This window comes from Carassius carassius, chromosome 7, assembly GCF_963082965.1.
Source record: "Carassius carassius chromosome 7, fCarCar2.1, whole genome shotgun sequence".
In the NCBI taxonomy this organism is placed as follows: domain Eukaryota; kingdom Metazoa; phylum Chordata; class Actinopteri; order Cypriniformes; family Cyprinidae; genus Carassius; species Carassius carassius.
In genome coordinates this window covers 27,114,991-27,131,168 of record NC_081761.1, presented here as the reverse complement: position 1 = coordinate 27,131,168, position 16,178 = coordinate 27,114,991, and the positions used below count along the sequence as shown (strand labels likewise).

At 35.6% G+C, this 16,178-nt stretch overlaps 2 protein-coding genes across 3 annotated transcripts; both read right to left on the bottom strand.

Moving 5' to 3' along the window:
- Positions 1–3,889: 3,889 nt before the first annotated feature.
- Positions 3,890–12,055, bottom strand: LOC132143816 (carboxypeptidase Z-like). 2 transcript variants are annotated; one of them, XM_059554371.1, is made up of 11 exons: positions 11,840–12,055; positions 10,973–11,002; positions 9,123–9,497; positions 8,635–8,850; positions 7,956–8,152; positions 6,676–6,837; positions 6,240–6,401; positions 6,025–6,160; positions 5,658–5,797; positions 4,619–4,718; positions 3,890–4,511 (listed from the first exon to the last, which is right to left on the bottom strand). In XM_059554371.1, the coding sequence occupies exons 1-11, from the start codon at positions 11,982–11,984 to the stop codon at positions 4,165–4,167; spliced, it is 2,010 nt and encodes a 669-aa protein (XP_059410354.1). In that variant the 5' UTR covers positions 11,985–12,055; the 3' UTR covers positions 3,890–4,164. The 2 variants fall into 2 exon arrangements, with proteins under 2 accessions (XP_059410354.1, XP_059410353.1); XM_059554370.1 differs by having other exon boundaries at positions 7,917–8,152; positions 11,840–12,052.
- A 1,211-nt stretch (positions 12,056–13,266) lies between these two features.
- LOC132143121 (G-protein coupled receptor 26-like) lies at positions 13,267–15,880 on the bottom strand. Its single transcript, XM_059553267.1, has 3 exons — positions 14,868–15,880; positions 14,660–14,773; positions 13,267–13,852 (listed from the first exon to the last, which is right to left on the bottom strand). The coding sequence occupies exons 1-3, from the start codon at positions 15,536–15,538 to the stop codon at positions 13,645–13,647; spliced, it is 993 nt and encodes a 330-aa protein (XP_059409250.1). The 5' UTR covers positions 15,539–15,880; the 3' UTR covers positions 13,267–13,644.
- Positions 15,881–16,178: the final 298 nt, after the last annotated feature.

Sequence of the window (16,178 nt, the reverse complement as noted above, 5' to 3'; positions counted from 1 at the left end):
TGTAGTAATACAATCATGTGTACAGAGCTCAGTAACTTTCATACAGCAAACAACAGTTCTTATTACAATTGGCTGATTTTAGAGCACCAAAGTTGTTTTCTCAACGACTGAGCTCAACAGAGAGTGAATGACAGGAACAGTGCCATTGTCTGTCAGACTTTAGCATACGCAAGTTAGCGCTGATCTGTCTGAGCTGCTTATAGTCCACTATGCTCTCACTGTCGCTTTATGCTGTACAAATCAATTTGTCTCCACTGATGGAAAATAATTGCAAAGCAAACAAATTATCTCTGCCAGATTGAGCACACCTCACCGCTGGGAAAGAGAGAAGGAAGAAAGCAGGAGAGCAAGAGAGCTCTTTTACATGCATGCATAGGCCTAAACCACGGATTCCACACTGGCATTTTCCAACTGAAGCTGCATTGTTTATGTACTGTCGAGCAAAAATGTGTTTTATTCTGTTAGAAAACGTCTCTGAGATGAGCATGTGACAAACTGCCAGTAAATGGGAATGACCCATTTAGCTTGAGGATAAATGTGCAAACATTTAGTTCATTAGTTTTCTGGATGAATCATTTGCAGTCTCAGCTCTTACAAAAAGGTTTTATTTAAGAAGTCACTCAATCATAAAGATGAACAGTGGGATGTAAAACTAAGCTATATAGTGCTTGCAGAGTGGTCAATTATTATTATTCAATATTATAATGAAGAAATTATGTTATGTTTTATTTCATTCACAATTAGATAGCCTTCCTTGTTACAGTATATAAAGGAAATTTTGTTTCAATATTGAAAGCAAAGTAATAATTTGAGCAAAATGATTAAGATTTAGCACATCATCCAAAAATTAAATTTTTAAGATTATATATATTTACATGTGTGTATGTGTGTATATATATATATATATATATATATATATATATATATTTATATATGTCTATGTGTGTGTATATATACATACATACGCACACACACACACATACACGTGTGTGTGCATATGCACACATATAATAGAATATATATATATATATATATATATATATAATAGTGTTTAATTGCATCCAAAATAAAAGTTTTTGTTTATAGAATATATGTGTGTGTACTCTGAATATTCATTATGTATATATATACTTTTCCATTGCAACTTTCCCGTGCATAAACCGTGGTCTAGTTTATATATATATATATATATATATATATATATATATATATATATATATATATATATATATATATATATATATATATTTATAAATATAGGTGTATATATATATATATATATATATATATATATATATACTAGACCAAGGTTTATGCAAGGGAAAGTTGCGATGGAAAAGTATTAACCATGAAAATATGTTTAACATTTGTCTTTAAAAACTTGCTGTAAGAATTAGTAAAAAGTAAGCAAGACCTGCCAAAGCAACAAATAGATATGAAAGTATATGTACCAAATCTTGACAAGCATATGGAGAAGCATCTTGTAAGGCCGAATGTTACAAAAAATGCAGAAAATCTTACCACCAGATTGTTTTTTTGTGATGGCAGTACAGGGGTGCCACATGTTCAAATGTCTATTTTGTTCTGATGACAAAGTCTAATTCAGGGGTGAAGTACATAGGCCATGTAATTATTCCTGAGGGTGTGCTGTCAGACTACTAAGTGTAACTAAAAACCACTGAAGATGAACTGGCTGCAGGAAAGAGGTGCAGTGGCTGTAGACTGCAGAACTTGACAAAGCAGTGTGAAAAGGCACTTACAGAGGCGCCTTTGCTGTAATACTTTGACCCCTCTCAGATTATTCTTCAGGCTAATGTGTCAAAATTGTTTACTGCAATAAGGACGGGTAGTGTGATATGCATCCAGGGCACTTACAGCTGCAAGTTATAATGTTTGCTGAATATAAAATTCCATCAGTATGTGTTTTTGAGCTTGTGTAGTGATGCAGTCATATTACAGGCCATTAGAGACTTTCTTTACAAAGCCACTGGGACAGACACCTGCTCAGCTGTAAAGAATACTGCTGCAGCTGCAGTGTTACGACATCAGTTGTACTTCACACTGTATCAAGGCTTATATAATTTACACCTATGTATATATATGCATATGGATATGCATGTACAGTACATGACATCTGTGTCCAAAAAAAACATTCCAAATACAAAAACAAACAGTACTTATTTGCATATGCTAGATACATATATTAACATATGAAATTGTTCCAATTTCTATTTCTGATGTTTTTACTTCATCTAAAATCATATTTTTTCTATGGAAAATTAATGTATGTGCATATACTGCATTGGCATATGGGTTAACAGTATTTAGTCTGGTATATCTGCTGTTAATTGATACCCATGTTGTTTAGATATCTGTGTCAGCATCAGCCATATAAAAATTCTTATTAATTAACTTCCAGTTTAAAAACCTACATTTCTACATTTAAACTTGGGACATTTCCAGCGATTAAGGAAAGCACTTTACGGCAAGCAAAATACATTCAGCTCAAACCAAATATGTACTCTGCAGCAGCCTTCACTTCTCCTGGACATTAAAGTTAGATAGAGCTGAAAATCAACATTATACAGACTTTGTTGCCATCTACTGGTTCGAGAAAGAAAGCATTCTAACTGCATAAACAAAGCATTTAGGCCTAGATCTGTGTAATACTACATATGTAAATGAAAAAAAAAAACACTGAATACTACAACAGACACTTTGAATAACACTTATTTTATAGATTGTATGGATCGAACAACAGCAGTGTATGTAATGGCTACTCCATCATTTGCATAATTTGAAAGAATATATTTATTCTGTGTTTAAAATATAAATACCACCATCACAATGTGATTTTTCATTTTTAGGTGAACTATCCCTTTCATTTTTTTTATTATCTTCTTGCTGCAATTAGGAATTTGAGTCCTAATGTACACTAAATGGAATGTTTTTAAAAAATCTGAAATTGTTCTTTTATTTATCTTGCACACCTGTTGTCCAGCCCATGTTTCAAGGACTATATATCAGCAAAAAAGGGGGTTGACATACCTTGTTATTATGGTTTAATTAGAACAGTACATTTACCAAATTGATGACAGCCTTGAAGGCACTGATCTTCCCTGATGTGCTAGAAAAAGATTAATGCATATACAAATGTGCCCTGATAACAGATAACAGACTGTAAAACAATAGCAATGCTATCATTTACTATTTATTATGCAATGGTATCCATCCCATGTCTAGCTGCCAAACTTCTACTATATCTACTATTCAAACTATATATTTTTCTCTTACCTGTATGGTGAATTCTGATACTGTTATATCAGCCTAAAACACACAAAGTTTGGAATAAGTCTTTCTTTCTTTTTTTTACTTTCTTTTTTTTAAATAAGTCTCACACCAAAGCAATTTATATAAAATTATAATAATAGTAATATTATGAAATATTACTATTATTAAAATAACCGTTAATGTAAAATATATCTATATATAACTGTAATATATTTTAAAATGTAATTTATTATTGTGAAGGCAAAGCTAAATTCTCAGCATCATTACCCCAATCTTTAGTGCCACATGATCTTTCAGAAATCATTCTAATATGTTGATTTGATGCTCAAGAAACACTTATTCAGTGTTAAAAACAGTTTGTTGCTGTATAATATGTGACCCTGGACCACAAAACCAGTCATAAGTAACACAGGTATATTTGTAGTAATAGCCAACAATACATACAGTAATTGTATGAGTCAAAATTATTGATTTTTTCTTTTATGCCAAAAATAATTAGGATATAAAGTAAAGATCATGTTCCATGAAGATATTTAATAAATTTCCTACAGTAAATATATTAAAACGAAAAGGCAATTTTCTCAATATTTTGAATTTTTGCACCCTCAGATTCCAGTTTTTCATATTTTTGATCAAATAAATGCAGCCTTGGTGAACATAAGAGACTTCTTTCAAAAAAAGTACTTATTCCAAATGTTTGATGGTAGTCTATAAAATGCAATAGCAGTAAAGCCTTTACCATACCCAGTGGTTAGCTGCACATTTTGCATGTCATAAGGAGATAATGTTATCAACACAATGACCATCATCAAGTAAGTCATGGGTGCAAACAGTTAGGTATCAGGTTGCTCTCCAATGATCTCCGGAGGGTCCCTAGTAGTTCCGCAGGAGCCAGGTAGGTGCAGAAACGCCTAACTGGCTGAAATAAGCCCACCACCAGGGCTTCTCAGTCCTCTCCTCCCCATTCTCTCCCTGCACCCTCGGGCTGGACTGCTCAAACTGATTAAATGGGTCAAAACGATCATAGTTGTCCAGCTCAGGGATGTTAAAGTAGTCAAGAGAGGGTTCTCGTGGGACCTTCTTCAGCACAAAGTCCACCCGGCCCACCTGTACGGTCCTTGGCAGATGAATGCGCTTAGATACTTTAGAGTAGCCGGAGGCAGCAGCAGTCACAATGTGGACACCTGGGTTCAACAGTCTCCAGTAATCACCATCCACAGCTATAGAGAGAGACAGAGGCTGCAGCAACACTCATTTACATCTGCATTACTCATTTCAGGTCTCCAGGTTTGTAAAAGTGTGATATGACCCTCTTATTAATAGTTACCGGTAGTGATGTCATGTCGCATCCCTCTAACAGATATCGTAGCTCCTTTTATGCCATTTCCATGTTCATCCTTCACAATGCCCTTTATACCTCTGTGGACCTGCATGCAATTTTACAACTCAGAGTGATGAAGGTAACTATTAAAAATGCTTGAAAATAGTTGAGGAATTTAATACAGTATAAATATGGAAATATAAGGTAAATTTCAAGCATAATAACATTTAACCAAGACAAGTCACCCTGTGAAAATACAGTAAAAATGTAACTAATAGATTTCATCATACCTCCCTAGTTAACTGATTACATAAGGAATGCAAACATTTATATTACAAGTTTTCCAAAATTATATGTTTATCTAATTAAATAAATATGCACTAATATGCAAAAATAAAAATATTGGATCAAAGCTAGGTTTCAAATTATTGTTGCTTTTTTGACATATTAGAGTCAAGGTTTTTAAAGATTTTGGATATCCCTTTGTATCACTCCATAAATCAGAAAATACTGTCAGCACCCAGGGGAAAAATAAATTGTCAGCATGTTTTTAGCATTAAAATGTTGGATAAAATCAAGTGAATAATACATCAACAAATGCCACTTAAAAAAAAAAACTTCAGAATATAGATATGAAATAAACTGGAACTGCTACTTAAATAGAGATTCCTCGCTAAATGCGAGGGGGAAAACATTTTAAGATTGTATTTAGACTGTATTACAAACACTAAAAGTGTATTTTAATTTTTTTTGTCCCCCACTAGTCTGAATCAACATATTTTGAAAAGCCCAAAATCACAAAATTGAACAGTGCATCAAAAAACAATGTTTCTGCCTATAATGTCTCGTCTAAAGTTAAATAATTAAATAGCACAGAACACATGCAAAGCATTCACTTCTGTTCTTCATTTGGGCTTTAATTATGCTTGAAAGAGTCAGAGTTCTGTGTAGCTCAGTAAAAATAAATTAGAAGAAATAAATAACAAACATAAAAGTCCAGCCTGTTGCAATTTATGCTTAGCTCCCAATAGAAACATGAACTCACAAACTCCATAAAGCTGAGCAGTGCCTCCTTATTCCTGAGCCACTCAGGATAGAGCTCCTCTTCAGAGGGGAATTTATCACAGCCCAACTCCACAGTGATCTCATAACAGTTACTGTGCAGGTAGTTAAAGTCTGACATACCTGATACAACATATATGGGGAAAAGATGTGAGTCACATGTATGGACAGCACAACAACAAAAGAAGCCATAATAGCAATGGGGATTTTAGGAATGTGTCTCAAACTGGATGGCCAAATGGAAAATATACATGACATAAATGGCTTGCTCAATTTTTAATTTAGGCTATATATATGCCTCAAATGCACCATGATCAACATGGTCTTCTTTCTTTAACAAAAGTGTTTACCTCCAGCAAAGCTATACCACTGTGCTCCATTGGTTATCCCTCCTTTATTGGCAAATGAGGCTCCACATCTGTCTGTGTCATTGTTGGACATAGTGGCATGGGCATCTGCATATGTCCTAGCCAACTGCCTAAAAATCTACACACACCACATGACTCACAAAAGGAAGTAAGTGCAATATAATTAAGTGAAGGTGGAGGAACATTCGTTTACTCACTTGCTCATCTGGTGTGGGGGAGTACATCCTTTCTTCTTGAGGGTGTCTAGAGAAGTCAAAAGGGTATGAGATGACCAGTTCTCCACCATGAAGACTGGCAGATATAACAAAAGGATAGGATCTTATCCACTTCATTACAGCATAGGTCTCTGGTGCAACTACCTGGAAAAACGTGTGTGAGTTATGAACAAAATAAATGAACTTAATTTTATGTAATTAATGTACAAAAGGTTTGAAAGGTTGCCTAAAATTTCAGCCCAAGTTTCTCTATGCTTTCTTCTAAATCATATCCAATTTGATTTTTCATTCCAGAGTAACATGGGTTTTCCAAATTTTCAAAGGTAGTTCAGATATTCACACAGAACATGAATCAGGTGTATTTTTTGTTGTACAGCAGTATGTTTGATAGGAATGGCTGTGCATTCCTACTTTGTACCTTATTTAACCAGTAGGACTCAGGGACTGGGATGTGGTGACTACGGAAATGTCTGAAGCGACGGCGATTGTAGAAGATGGAGGTGAGGTCAGGGAAGTTGCGGTTCAGATCGAGGTTCTGTGCATTGGCCCGACCGCTTGTCCACCCGTTGTACTCATGACCCTAAATGTAACAAATCTCATCAGTCAAAAACCATGGACAAATTTTAACAGGGTTTCAAAAAGAGTCACTAAATGTTTAAAGGTATAGCTCACCCAAGCATGAAAATTCTGTCATCATTTACTCACCCCATGCCATTCCAAACGTGTATTGCTCTTCAGAGCAATGCATAGGAAGATATTTTTAAAGAATGTTGGAAAGCAAGCAGTTTTAGTTCCCATTGACTTTCATCATATGGGCAAAACCACCATGGAAGTCAAAGGGAAAAATGCAGAAAGTGTAAGTAAATAATGACAGAACTTTCAATTTTGAGGACATACAAATTACTCTTTTTTTTAAGTCACGTGTAAAACATTTGCTACACATCAAGTTTATCACATTGGATGGATCAGAAAGTCAAAATGATGTCAGACATTAAGAAAGAATGTCAAAAAGAAGGCTAAGTGTTAAAAGACTACAGATTGTAAATGAAAATAAATAAATATAAAAAAAGACAGAAAACATCAGAACCAGGCAAAGTTATGTCTGTTAGTGGTAAATGAATGGACCAACACGGTTTTATCCTCTTATTTAAGAATCAGTTGATTTTCATCTCATCTAATCTAAAATTAATTGGTGGAATTATTTACATATTTTATAAATAAACAAACATTTGTTACAAATTATAAAAAATGTAAAAGATAACTTAAAATGTATTGATTTCCCACACATCCCATTAAATTCTTCAACATCACCCGTGGTGATCAGTATACGTTTTAGAGGATTTAGATGAATCTACTATTAGTTTTGCAAGATAATGTTACTGCTGTGTTATATGACAAAGAAAATACGGACAATTGTCTATTAGAGTGGTTAGTAAAGGCCTCCCTCTACCAGTTGTCTTTTTCAGTTCATAGCTGTATCACAGGACCAATTGTACCTTTTAATGCTTGTTTTGTTATGGTTTTTATATCATTTGCCTGGCATGGACTTCCTCCGAGGTCTGACCTGTTCTGGAAGACACTCTCTGGTGCAGGGAGCTTGGTATGGTCAGTCAGCCGACAAACAGACAGGCAGACAGACTCAGACAACAAAATATTTACTTCCTGGTTGATGTTTTCGGGGTCGTTCCTATCGGCTACCTCAGAAGCGGCAATCTCATAGCCGTCAGGATTCATGGAGGGTAGGATATGGATGCGTGTGGTGTTGATGATGGTCTGAATTCGCTCATTGCCCAGCAGATACTCAGAACACAGATACTGAGCCAGGTAAATCAGCAGCTGCCGGCCGAGAACCTCGTTTCCATGCATGTTCCCAATTAATTTGATCTCTGGCTCCACTAGAAGCAGTGAAGAGACAATTGAATTATGGCAGAAATAACAAGTATGCTAGTATGACATTACAAATTCAGACCAAGGAGGCCAAATAGGTGCACTCACAGTTATATACCATTCAAACGCTTAGTGTCAGTCTTTTTTTAAAGGTTTTTTTTTATCAAGATTGTATATATCTGATCAAAAAAAGTAAACATTAATATTGCTGAATATCATTACAGTCTGTTTTCATGTTAATATATACCAAAATATAATGTATTCATGTCGTGGCAAAGCTGAATTTTCTATACTGTGTCATGTTATCCTTCAGAAATTATTCTAATAATCTGATTTGCTTCTCAAGAAGCATTTCCTATTATTATGAATGTTGAAAAGGGTTGTGATGCTTAATATTTTTGTGTAAGCATTATAAAAAAGTATTATTTTTCATAAAAAAAATCTGAACTAACCCCAAACTCTTTTTAACAATAATGTTTCTCTTACTCACATAGGTCATGTTGTCCAGGGTTATTGGAGAATTCAATAGCCAGTAAGTCTTTTCCTTCCACACTGCGCCCAATGCTGTATGTTTGTGAGATGTCAGAGCATTTTGATGCCGTCTTCTTCAGGATGCTGAACATCTGAGAGTTGGTGTGGTAAGTGAACTGAATGATAGTGAAAAAACCACTATCAGATATGTTGGCAAAGGCCACTTCCTGCTTTTCTGAGGGGAGAAAAATATGTGAAAACATTATAGGTTTTAAGACATTTTAATCCATATCCCTGAATATAATAAAACATCATGAAAGTCAACCTAATTAACATCTTCACAACTGTTAGGATGATCTGCATTAAGGTGATTTTGATGATTTTAATTTCATTAAATAAATATGTAATAATTAAGTATTAAATAATACTTTTTTAAGTATAATGTAAGCATTTAAGCCTATTAGTTAATCATTTATATTTACTCTAATTTTTCTTCACAACTCTTACCTCTTAACTCTGACAATGGGTCATAACAGCCCTCCTCTTCACCAACAAAGAATCGGTCACAGTCCAGAAAGTAAGGCCATGCCATTTGGATGGCCTCAAAGGCATGAATACAGCTCTTTTTCACCATTTCACAAGAGCTGCGGCACGGCTTCATTAACTTGTTATCTTGACAACGGGGAGCCAACACTGAGCAGCCCAACAGACGGATGTCTGGAGAACACTCTCCATTCAGCAGGCCGTGGATCACGCTCAAGAGCAGGTACTCTGCACCCATCTCTAAATCCTGCCGTGATCGATGGCCCACGATGTTGGGGAATGTGGTGTGGCTGTAGGGCACATCCTGACAGTAACCAAGCACCATCTCCATACACTGTGCTAGGGACGGGAGAGCAAGAAATGCATTTAGAAAGAATGTGTCACAGACAGTGTGGTCTAGCAGTACTTTTATTTAATATGAAAACTGTACAAGTCATAGTTTATTATTATCTGCTCCCTGTTCCTGGACTGGAACATTTTGTGGAATGTCATCTGCAGTAGAATGTTTTAAAACAAAATTTTGAAGGGAGGGCCTCATGTATTAAATATATGAAATATATTAAAGTTTCAAGAAAGAAATGCACAAATGCTTCACCTATTCAGTCTGTTTGTAATGCTTAGTAATAAATACAGTGCCTCCTTACAGTAACAGTATGTGACACTCATAATGAGTATTGCTTGTTTGAAGCAATAGTTTGCCAAAAAAAAAAAAAAAAACTGAACATTTTCCATCCAAGATGTTGCTGAGTTTGTTGTTTCATAAGAACCAATTTTAAGAAATGTAGCATTACATTACTTGCTCACCAATGGATCCTCTGCAGTCAATGGGTGCCGTCATAATTCACATGACTCCAATCAATCAATTAAGGTCTTGTGAAGCGAAAAGCCGTGTGTTTTTAAGAAACAAATGCATCAAGACTTTATTTTTTTCAATATCAAACCATTGCTTTCAGCTCAAATACGAGTCCTCTATCTATAAAATTACTTTCTTCAGTAAATAATTATAATAATAATCATTTAATTTGAATGTGGAGAGAAATGTGCACATATCAAGCACTGTTTACAATCAAAAAAGGTCCAAAATGGTTCTAAACAAATATAATGGTGGATTTTGATGTGAGAGAACCACAGGGGACAAGAGAAGGAAGCATTATTATGGATAATGAACTCATATTTTGTCCAGTAGTAACAGTTCAAAATTATAATTAATAATGTACAGTACGTATTTGTTTGTTACGAACACAGCTTTTTGCTTCACAAGATTGGTGGACTGGAGTAATGTGGATTACTTGAGCATTACTGTAATGTTTTTATCAGATGTTTGGACTCTCATTCTGATGGCACCCATTCACTGCAGAGGATCCAGTGATGAGCAAGTGATGTAATAATGCATTTCTTCAAATCTGTTCCATTAAATTAACTCATCTACATCTTGGCCTGACGGTAGTAAATTTTCATACTTGAGTGAACTATTGCTTTAATATAACACATTCATTAATTTGACCCTTTAAAAAAAATAATATTCTGTAGCTTTGTATATGCTATCTTTCATTAATTAAGCCTAAGGTCTTTGAGAATATGTCATGTATTTCCCTTTCTACAGTGATGTAGACAAGTCCCATCTTGCAGTGATGTTTGGTATTCAGAGTTCCTTTCTCCTCCCATACCTTACAGGCTAGAGCTGTGAAACACTAGATGTGTTTGCAGTCAAAATTTTAGAAAATCAAGCAACAAGATATAACAATTGCATATGTGGTACCCTAGTCTGTAATCTGGCCCAGTATGCACAAAAGATAATGAAAATAAAAACTTACGCCTGTTTTCTGCAGGTGTTCTGCATCTTCCTAAAAATTAAATAAAAAAATAAATAAATTATTCACAGAGGATGACTTGAAACCGTTTCCAATTCTGGTGTCTGAAGGCTAGATGGCAGTAGAGTACACAGTGGAAAGAAAGCCATCTTTCTGTTCGAATATTGCATGACAATTTCAAATCATCACACACTTCGTGCATGCATTTGTAAACAAGCAAATCATTTTTCTGACCTCAGCATTTATATTGCCAATCAAAGGTTTGTACACACCCACTTATTCTTTATTAAACTATTTCCATATGTCGCGGCGTTTTCTTTTTCTTTTCTTTTATTTCTTTTCTTTTTTTTGTCCAGTATTAATATTTAAAACAAATATTTTTGTTTTTAGTAGCCTAAAGCAACGACCCGTTGCCTAGATTATATTTCTGGGCATTCAACCAACTTCATAAGGTGCATCTTGGGATGCTTTCCAAACAGTATTTAAAAGTGCTGGGAAATTTTTCGAGTAAAATAACATATTGATATATGAGTAAAATCATATATTAATAATAGGCTATTGTTGCAGCATGTAGTAGTAGTAATAATAATAGCAACAACAACAATAATTTATATTCGTCGGAATTTAAGGCATACAACTTTTAAGCTTTTAAACATAAGACAGATTAAAAAAAAAAAAAAATATATATATATATATATATATATATATATATATATATATATATATATATATATATATTTAAGATCAGGAGAAACCTATTTCAACGAGCGTTCAATACTTTGACTAAGTAGTGAAGCTATATTGTAAACCTCTGAGCATTAGTTAACTGTATCCTACTAAAGTTTGTGCAACACTGAATGAATACGTTACCCATAGCTGCTTCTTCCGGAGAACATCTTCTTGGGACGCTCCAGCATGTCGCCAGTGAGCTTAAAAGTATTAGAACCGTGTGCATTTTTGCTGTCCCTGAACTGAATGATGTGGCAGTCGCTGCGACGTACAAAGTTGTGATCATCTTCCGAAAAGTTCCGCTACCCCCATCGCTTAAAGGAGAGCCTGCACGAGCAGCGCTGCCAAATGATCAAATTACAGAAAAAGCTTCCCCGGCGGTAGGCGGCCGCTCTTCTGCTGTGTCTGGGACGCGCTGTAATTACAGTCCTTCAGGAAAGCCTGACTTCACATTTACCCCTTTGTGGCATATACTTAGATCAAAACCACTGAAGGTTTTTTCATGTGAAGTTTTTGTCATCTTCAAGAACTCCCAGTCTCCCAGTGTGAGGTGATTCTACTTGCCTGGTTGGTTTTAAGGCCTGTGTCCACCTAGCTATAAAGCACCACTCTTCACGGTTTCATACCAAAATCTATGTAGCAGCCTATATGAGACATGTAGGAACTTAACACAATATGCAAAAAGCAGTATAGGTTATTTGAATAATATTCCAATTGTTATTCTGTTATAAGGCTGATAAATGAAACAGAATTTGACTCTTTTAAGTTTAAATTCTAGGACAAGAAGTAAAAAAAAGAAGTCCTTTTTCAGATTTTCTTGTTTGTTGTATGTCGTAGGTCAAAGAACACAGTGGTCAAAGGGCAATTACTACGTATAGTATGTCTGGGAATGTGTTTACTATACACCAGCACATTTCTTTATGACTTTATATTTATACAATTCCAAACATACTTTGTAAAAACGAACCTAAACAATATGAATGGCTAATTCAAGCTGACTGTATCTATTATGACAACTCTGTAAAGATTTTAGCATGGTAATGGATATGACAAAATGTATTTGGACTTGGGGGAATAGATCTGCTATGCTGCTGCTGTTGGTTATTGCTGTAGTTGTAGATTATTGGTACTTCTGCTGCAAGCAAGTACAGGAACTTGCTAATGCCAATGCACACGGCGATACAGTGCTGTGAAGATATACTGCTGCTGCACAAATAGCATTACAGGTGGAGCTGGGGAAGGTGGAGTGTTTCAGAGGAACTCTGAATGCTTTTTTTTCTTGTTCTCCATGAGAAAAAGAGCTTTAAAATCATATAGAGTTACATTTTTTGGAAATCTAAAATTGCAGAAAGTTTTCTGTGCTGGATAGGCTTAGAGGTAGAGTTAGTGGAAGTGGCCTCCTCAAAAAAATAGAAAAAATAAATAAAGTGCGTTCTGGACAGATTGTCCACTTTAGTACTGAATCAACCTAAATACATTAATTCACAACTAAATGTTATGTGATTAATCAGGTAGAATTAGCTCTTTAAAGTAAGTGCAGGTCATCACTTCTTAGAATAATAAATAGCTATACAATTCTTACTCTCCTCATTATTTTATTTCAGAATGTACAATATAATACACATTACAGTACTATGTTGTGAATAAAGAGTCATACATGTATAACAGATGAGTGTGCAAAAATTCCTAGTCTGAACTCAATAAAAGGAAATCAAGTGATTGGCAAACATTTTGAGCTGCCAAGGTTTTAACAGACAGCAATGAAACAGTGTATGCCATTATTTTAGAAATTATAGGGAGTTTGGTGTGGCACTCAGCCACTGACTAACCAGCCCAATCCTGTGCACATATTTTTGAGGGTGTCAGTTGTCAGCCTTTTTTGCCTGCTCTAGTGACAGTTATCCTCCATCAATCAGCTTTTTAACCCATTGTGAGTAGCATTCGTTTTACATTCCTGAGGGACTGCAGTGACCAGAAAGTGTGTATAAGTTGCGTCCCAAAATCTTGTTGCAAATTCCAAAAAGGGCCATCTTATATTGTTGTCGCAAAAGGGAGTAGACGAACGGGTCAGATGCAGCTTTGCTGTACACCAAGCACTTGCTCATGATCCCCCAATAACGGGCAATTTTTACTGAAGGAGCCAGTTCAGTCAGTCTAGGGCAAAAGAAACATCTATATTAATAAAGCAACATTTAATATGGCACCGTATTGGAGGAATTGAACATTTATGACCATGTTGTAAACAAATTACAATAAATGTATGTTTTCTAGCACCTATAGTAGTCGGATTAATACAGAGGTTCATTTAAAAATCATATTATATAATAGGGCCTTCTTACAACAAAGTGTATTTTTAATAACAATGTTCAATAGCTATATTGTATCCAGTGCTTTAAGGTATGTATGTAAATATATATTGGTTTTCAAAAATAAACCCACTCTGAGAAATATTCACTTAAGTAAAAAAATGTGACAACTAGCCCCAGTCTCTTTTGTACTATTATACAGTGCACTTACTATTGAGATTGTAATATCTATGAGTAATGAGTACTGTAATATCTGTTTACATATGGAGAGTATGTGTAAATTATTACATATTATAAATTATGATGTATTATTATTACTTAGAGAAATATTCCCTCTAGTAACATGTGACAACTATCTTCCCTGTACTATTAGGCCTATGCATATAAAAATATACTATTGTTATTTAAATAATATCTGTTTTCATAAATCATAATAACTGTTCTCACTGCATCATGCTAAAGGTATTTGCAAATTGTAACTTGCACTCTGTAAAGCTATTACATTTACTACACTGGTCTTGGTGTGATTGTTTCATAATATTTCTTTTGCATCATGCGACTGTCAACAAGAGAATACTGAATCAAACAGATAATTGTTTGCATTAATTTATGCTCTCCTTCCATTCTACTAAAATGTATTGCCATGATGCCATACCGTGTTATGACATAGGGGGTGAAGCACAGGACGAACGACCCGATGAAAATGCTGATTTTCTTAGTGGCCCTGTGTCTCCTTTTCTTCTGCTCCAGTAAGCACCGTTGTTTTACACTAAAAAGTTTCAAAGAACACATCACTAATACAAATATGCTTATGATACGTACTGCAATGTTGTAATCATAATTATGTTTTAAATGTAGCCTACCTCGGATGAATGTCGACAAGTAGTAAAAGTGTCTGCACTGTTATGACATCTATCCTCTTACAATGAAAGCGCGCCACTTGTAGTACTTTCAGGTAGGCAAAGCATAGGATAACAAGCGAGAAGGCGAATGTACACGCGTGGAAAACCGCGGTGAACACCATGAAGTGACCGCGGCTCTCAGCATCATCTCTCAGGTGCACGGTGCAAGACGCGTACGCGGGATTGTAATCGACCCAGAACAGCAGGAGAGCAGTGAGCGAGAATGCGAGCGAGTGAAGCCAGGCGTAACTGACCATTAGCACGGCATTCTTCAGTCTCATTTTGCTGGGATAAGTCAAAGGAAAAACCACGGCTATCCAGCGGTCTATGCTGAGAGCTGCCATGCTCAGCATCGTGTTGGTAGTCAGAAAAGTATCCATAAAGCTGACTGTATAACAAAAGTGGTCGCCGAAAGGCTTTTGGTGTTTTACGACCCCAAGCAGGGTGGAAGGCATGTTGAGAACAGCGATGAGGATGTTGCAGAATGAGAGGTTCATGATGAAGATCGCTGGCACCTGTGCACGAACCTGTGCGCTGCAGGTGAAACATAGTAACACCAGCAAGTTCGCCACGAGTGACACCACTGCAATTACAACGATGAGGAGTTCTAGAAATATATCCAATAAGTTCATGACTCTATCCAAAGTCAATAGCAGCTGATTTGTTGCGAGTTTTTGTCTGTGATCTCCCTTTGGGTCGGTGGCTCATCTTTGCTGCTTGCCATAGCCTACTGCTTTGGTAAAAATGACGGCCGTTAAGTGTCGGTCATTGTCAATGAGCGCTGTCCAGTGTGCTGAAGAGATCTTTGATTTGATTTGATTATCGTCGCATAATCACCTTGAACTGTTGTCCACATCTACGGAATTAATATTTGTATTGTTTAAATTAGGCACCGTAATACAAAACGTTCGACAGTAAGGTGAGAGCCAGCAACTCTGAGCTCGTGCTCATGCGCATTGAATTATTCTTCTCTGAGCGCTCCCGGCTCACGTGCAGCCAATTTATTACATGTGACGTTTGGTTGACAAATTGCAGTTGGGAATTGGCCAGTGGGAGAGATTGTCGATGGGAGATATGAATTATTTTAAGCCCAAGGAAGTTGCAAAAAAAGTACAAGAATTAATGTTCCCGAGAACTTTATGCACACTGTGACGTTTAAAAAATAAATATCTGAGAAAATAAAGAAGTTTGATTGTATACACAATAGCGAGAGTAAAAGCATCACTACTCCAGCACATCAGTTAAAGTCTTGAGAAGCGAAAAGATACGCGT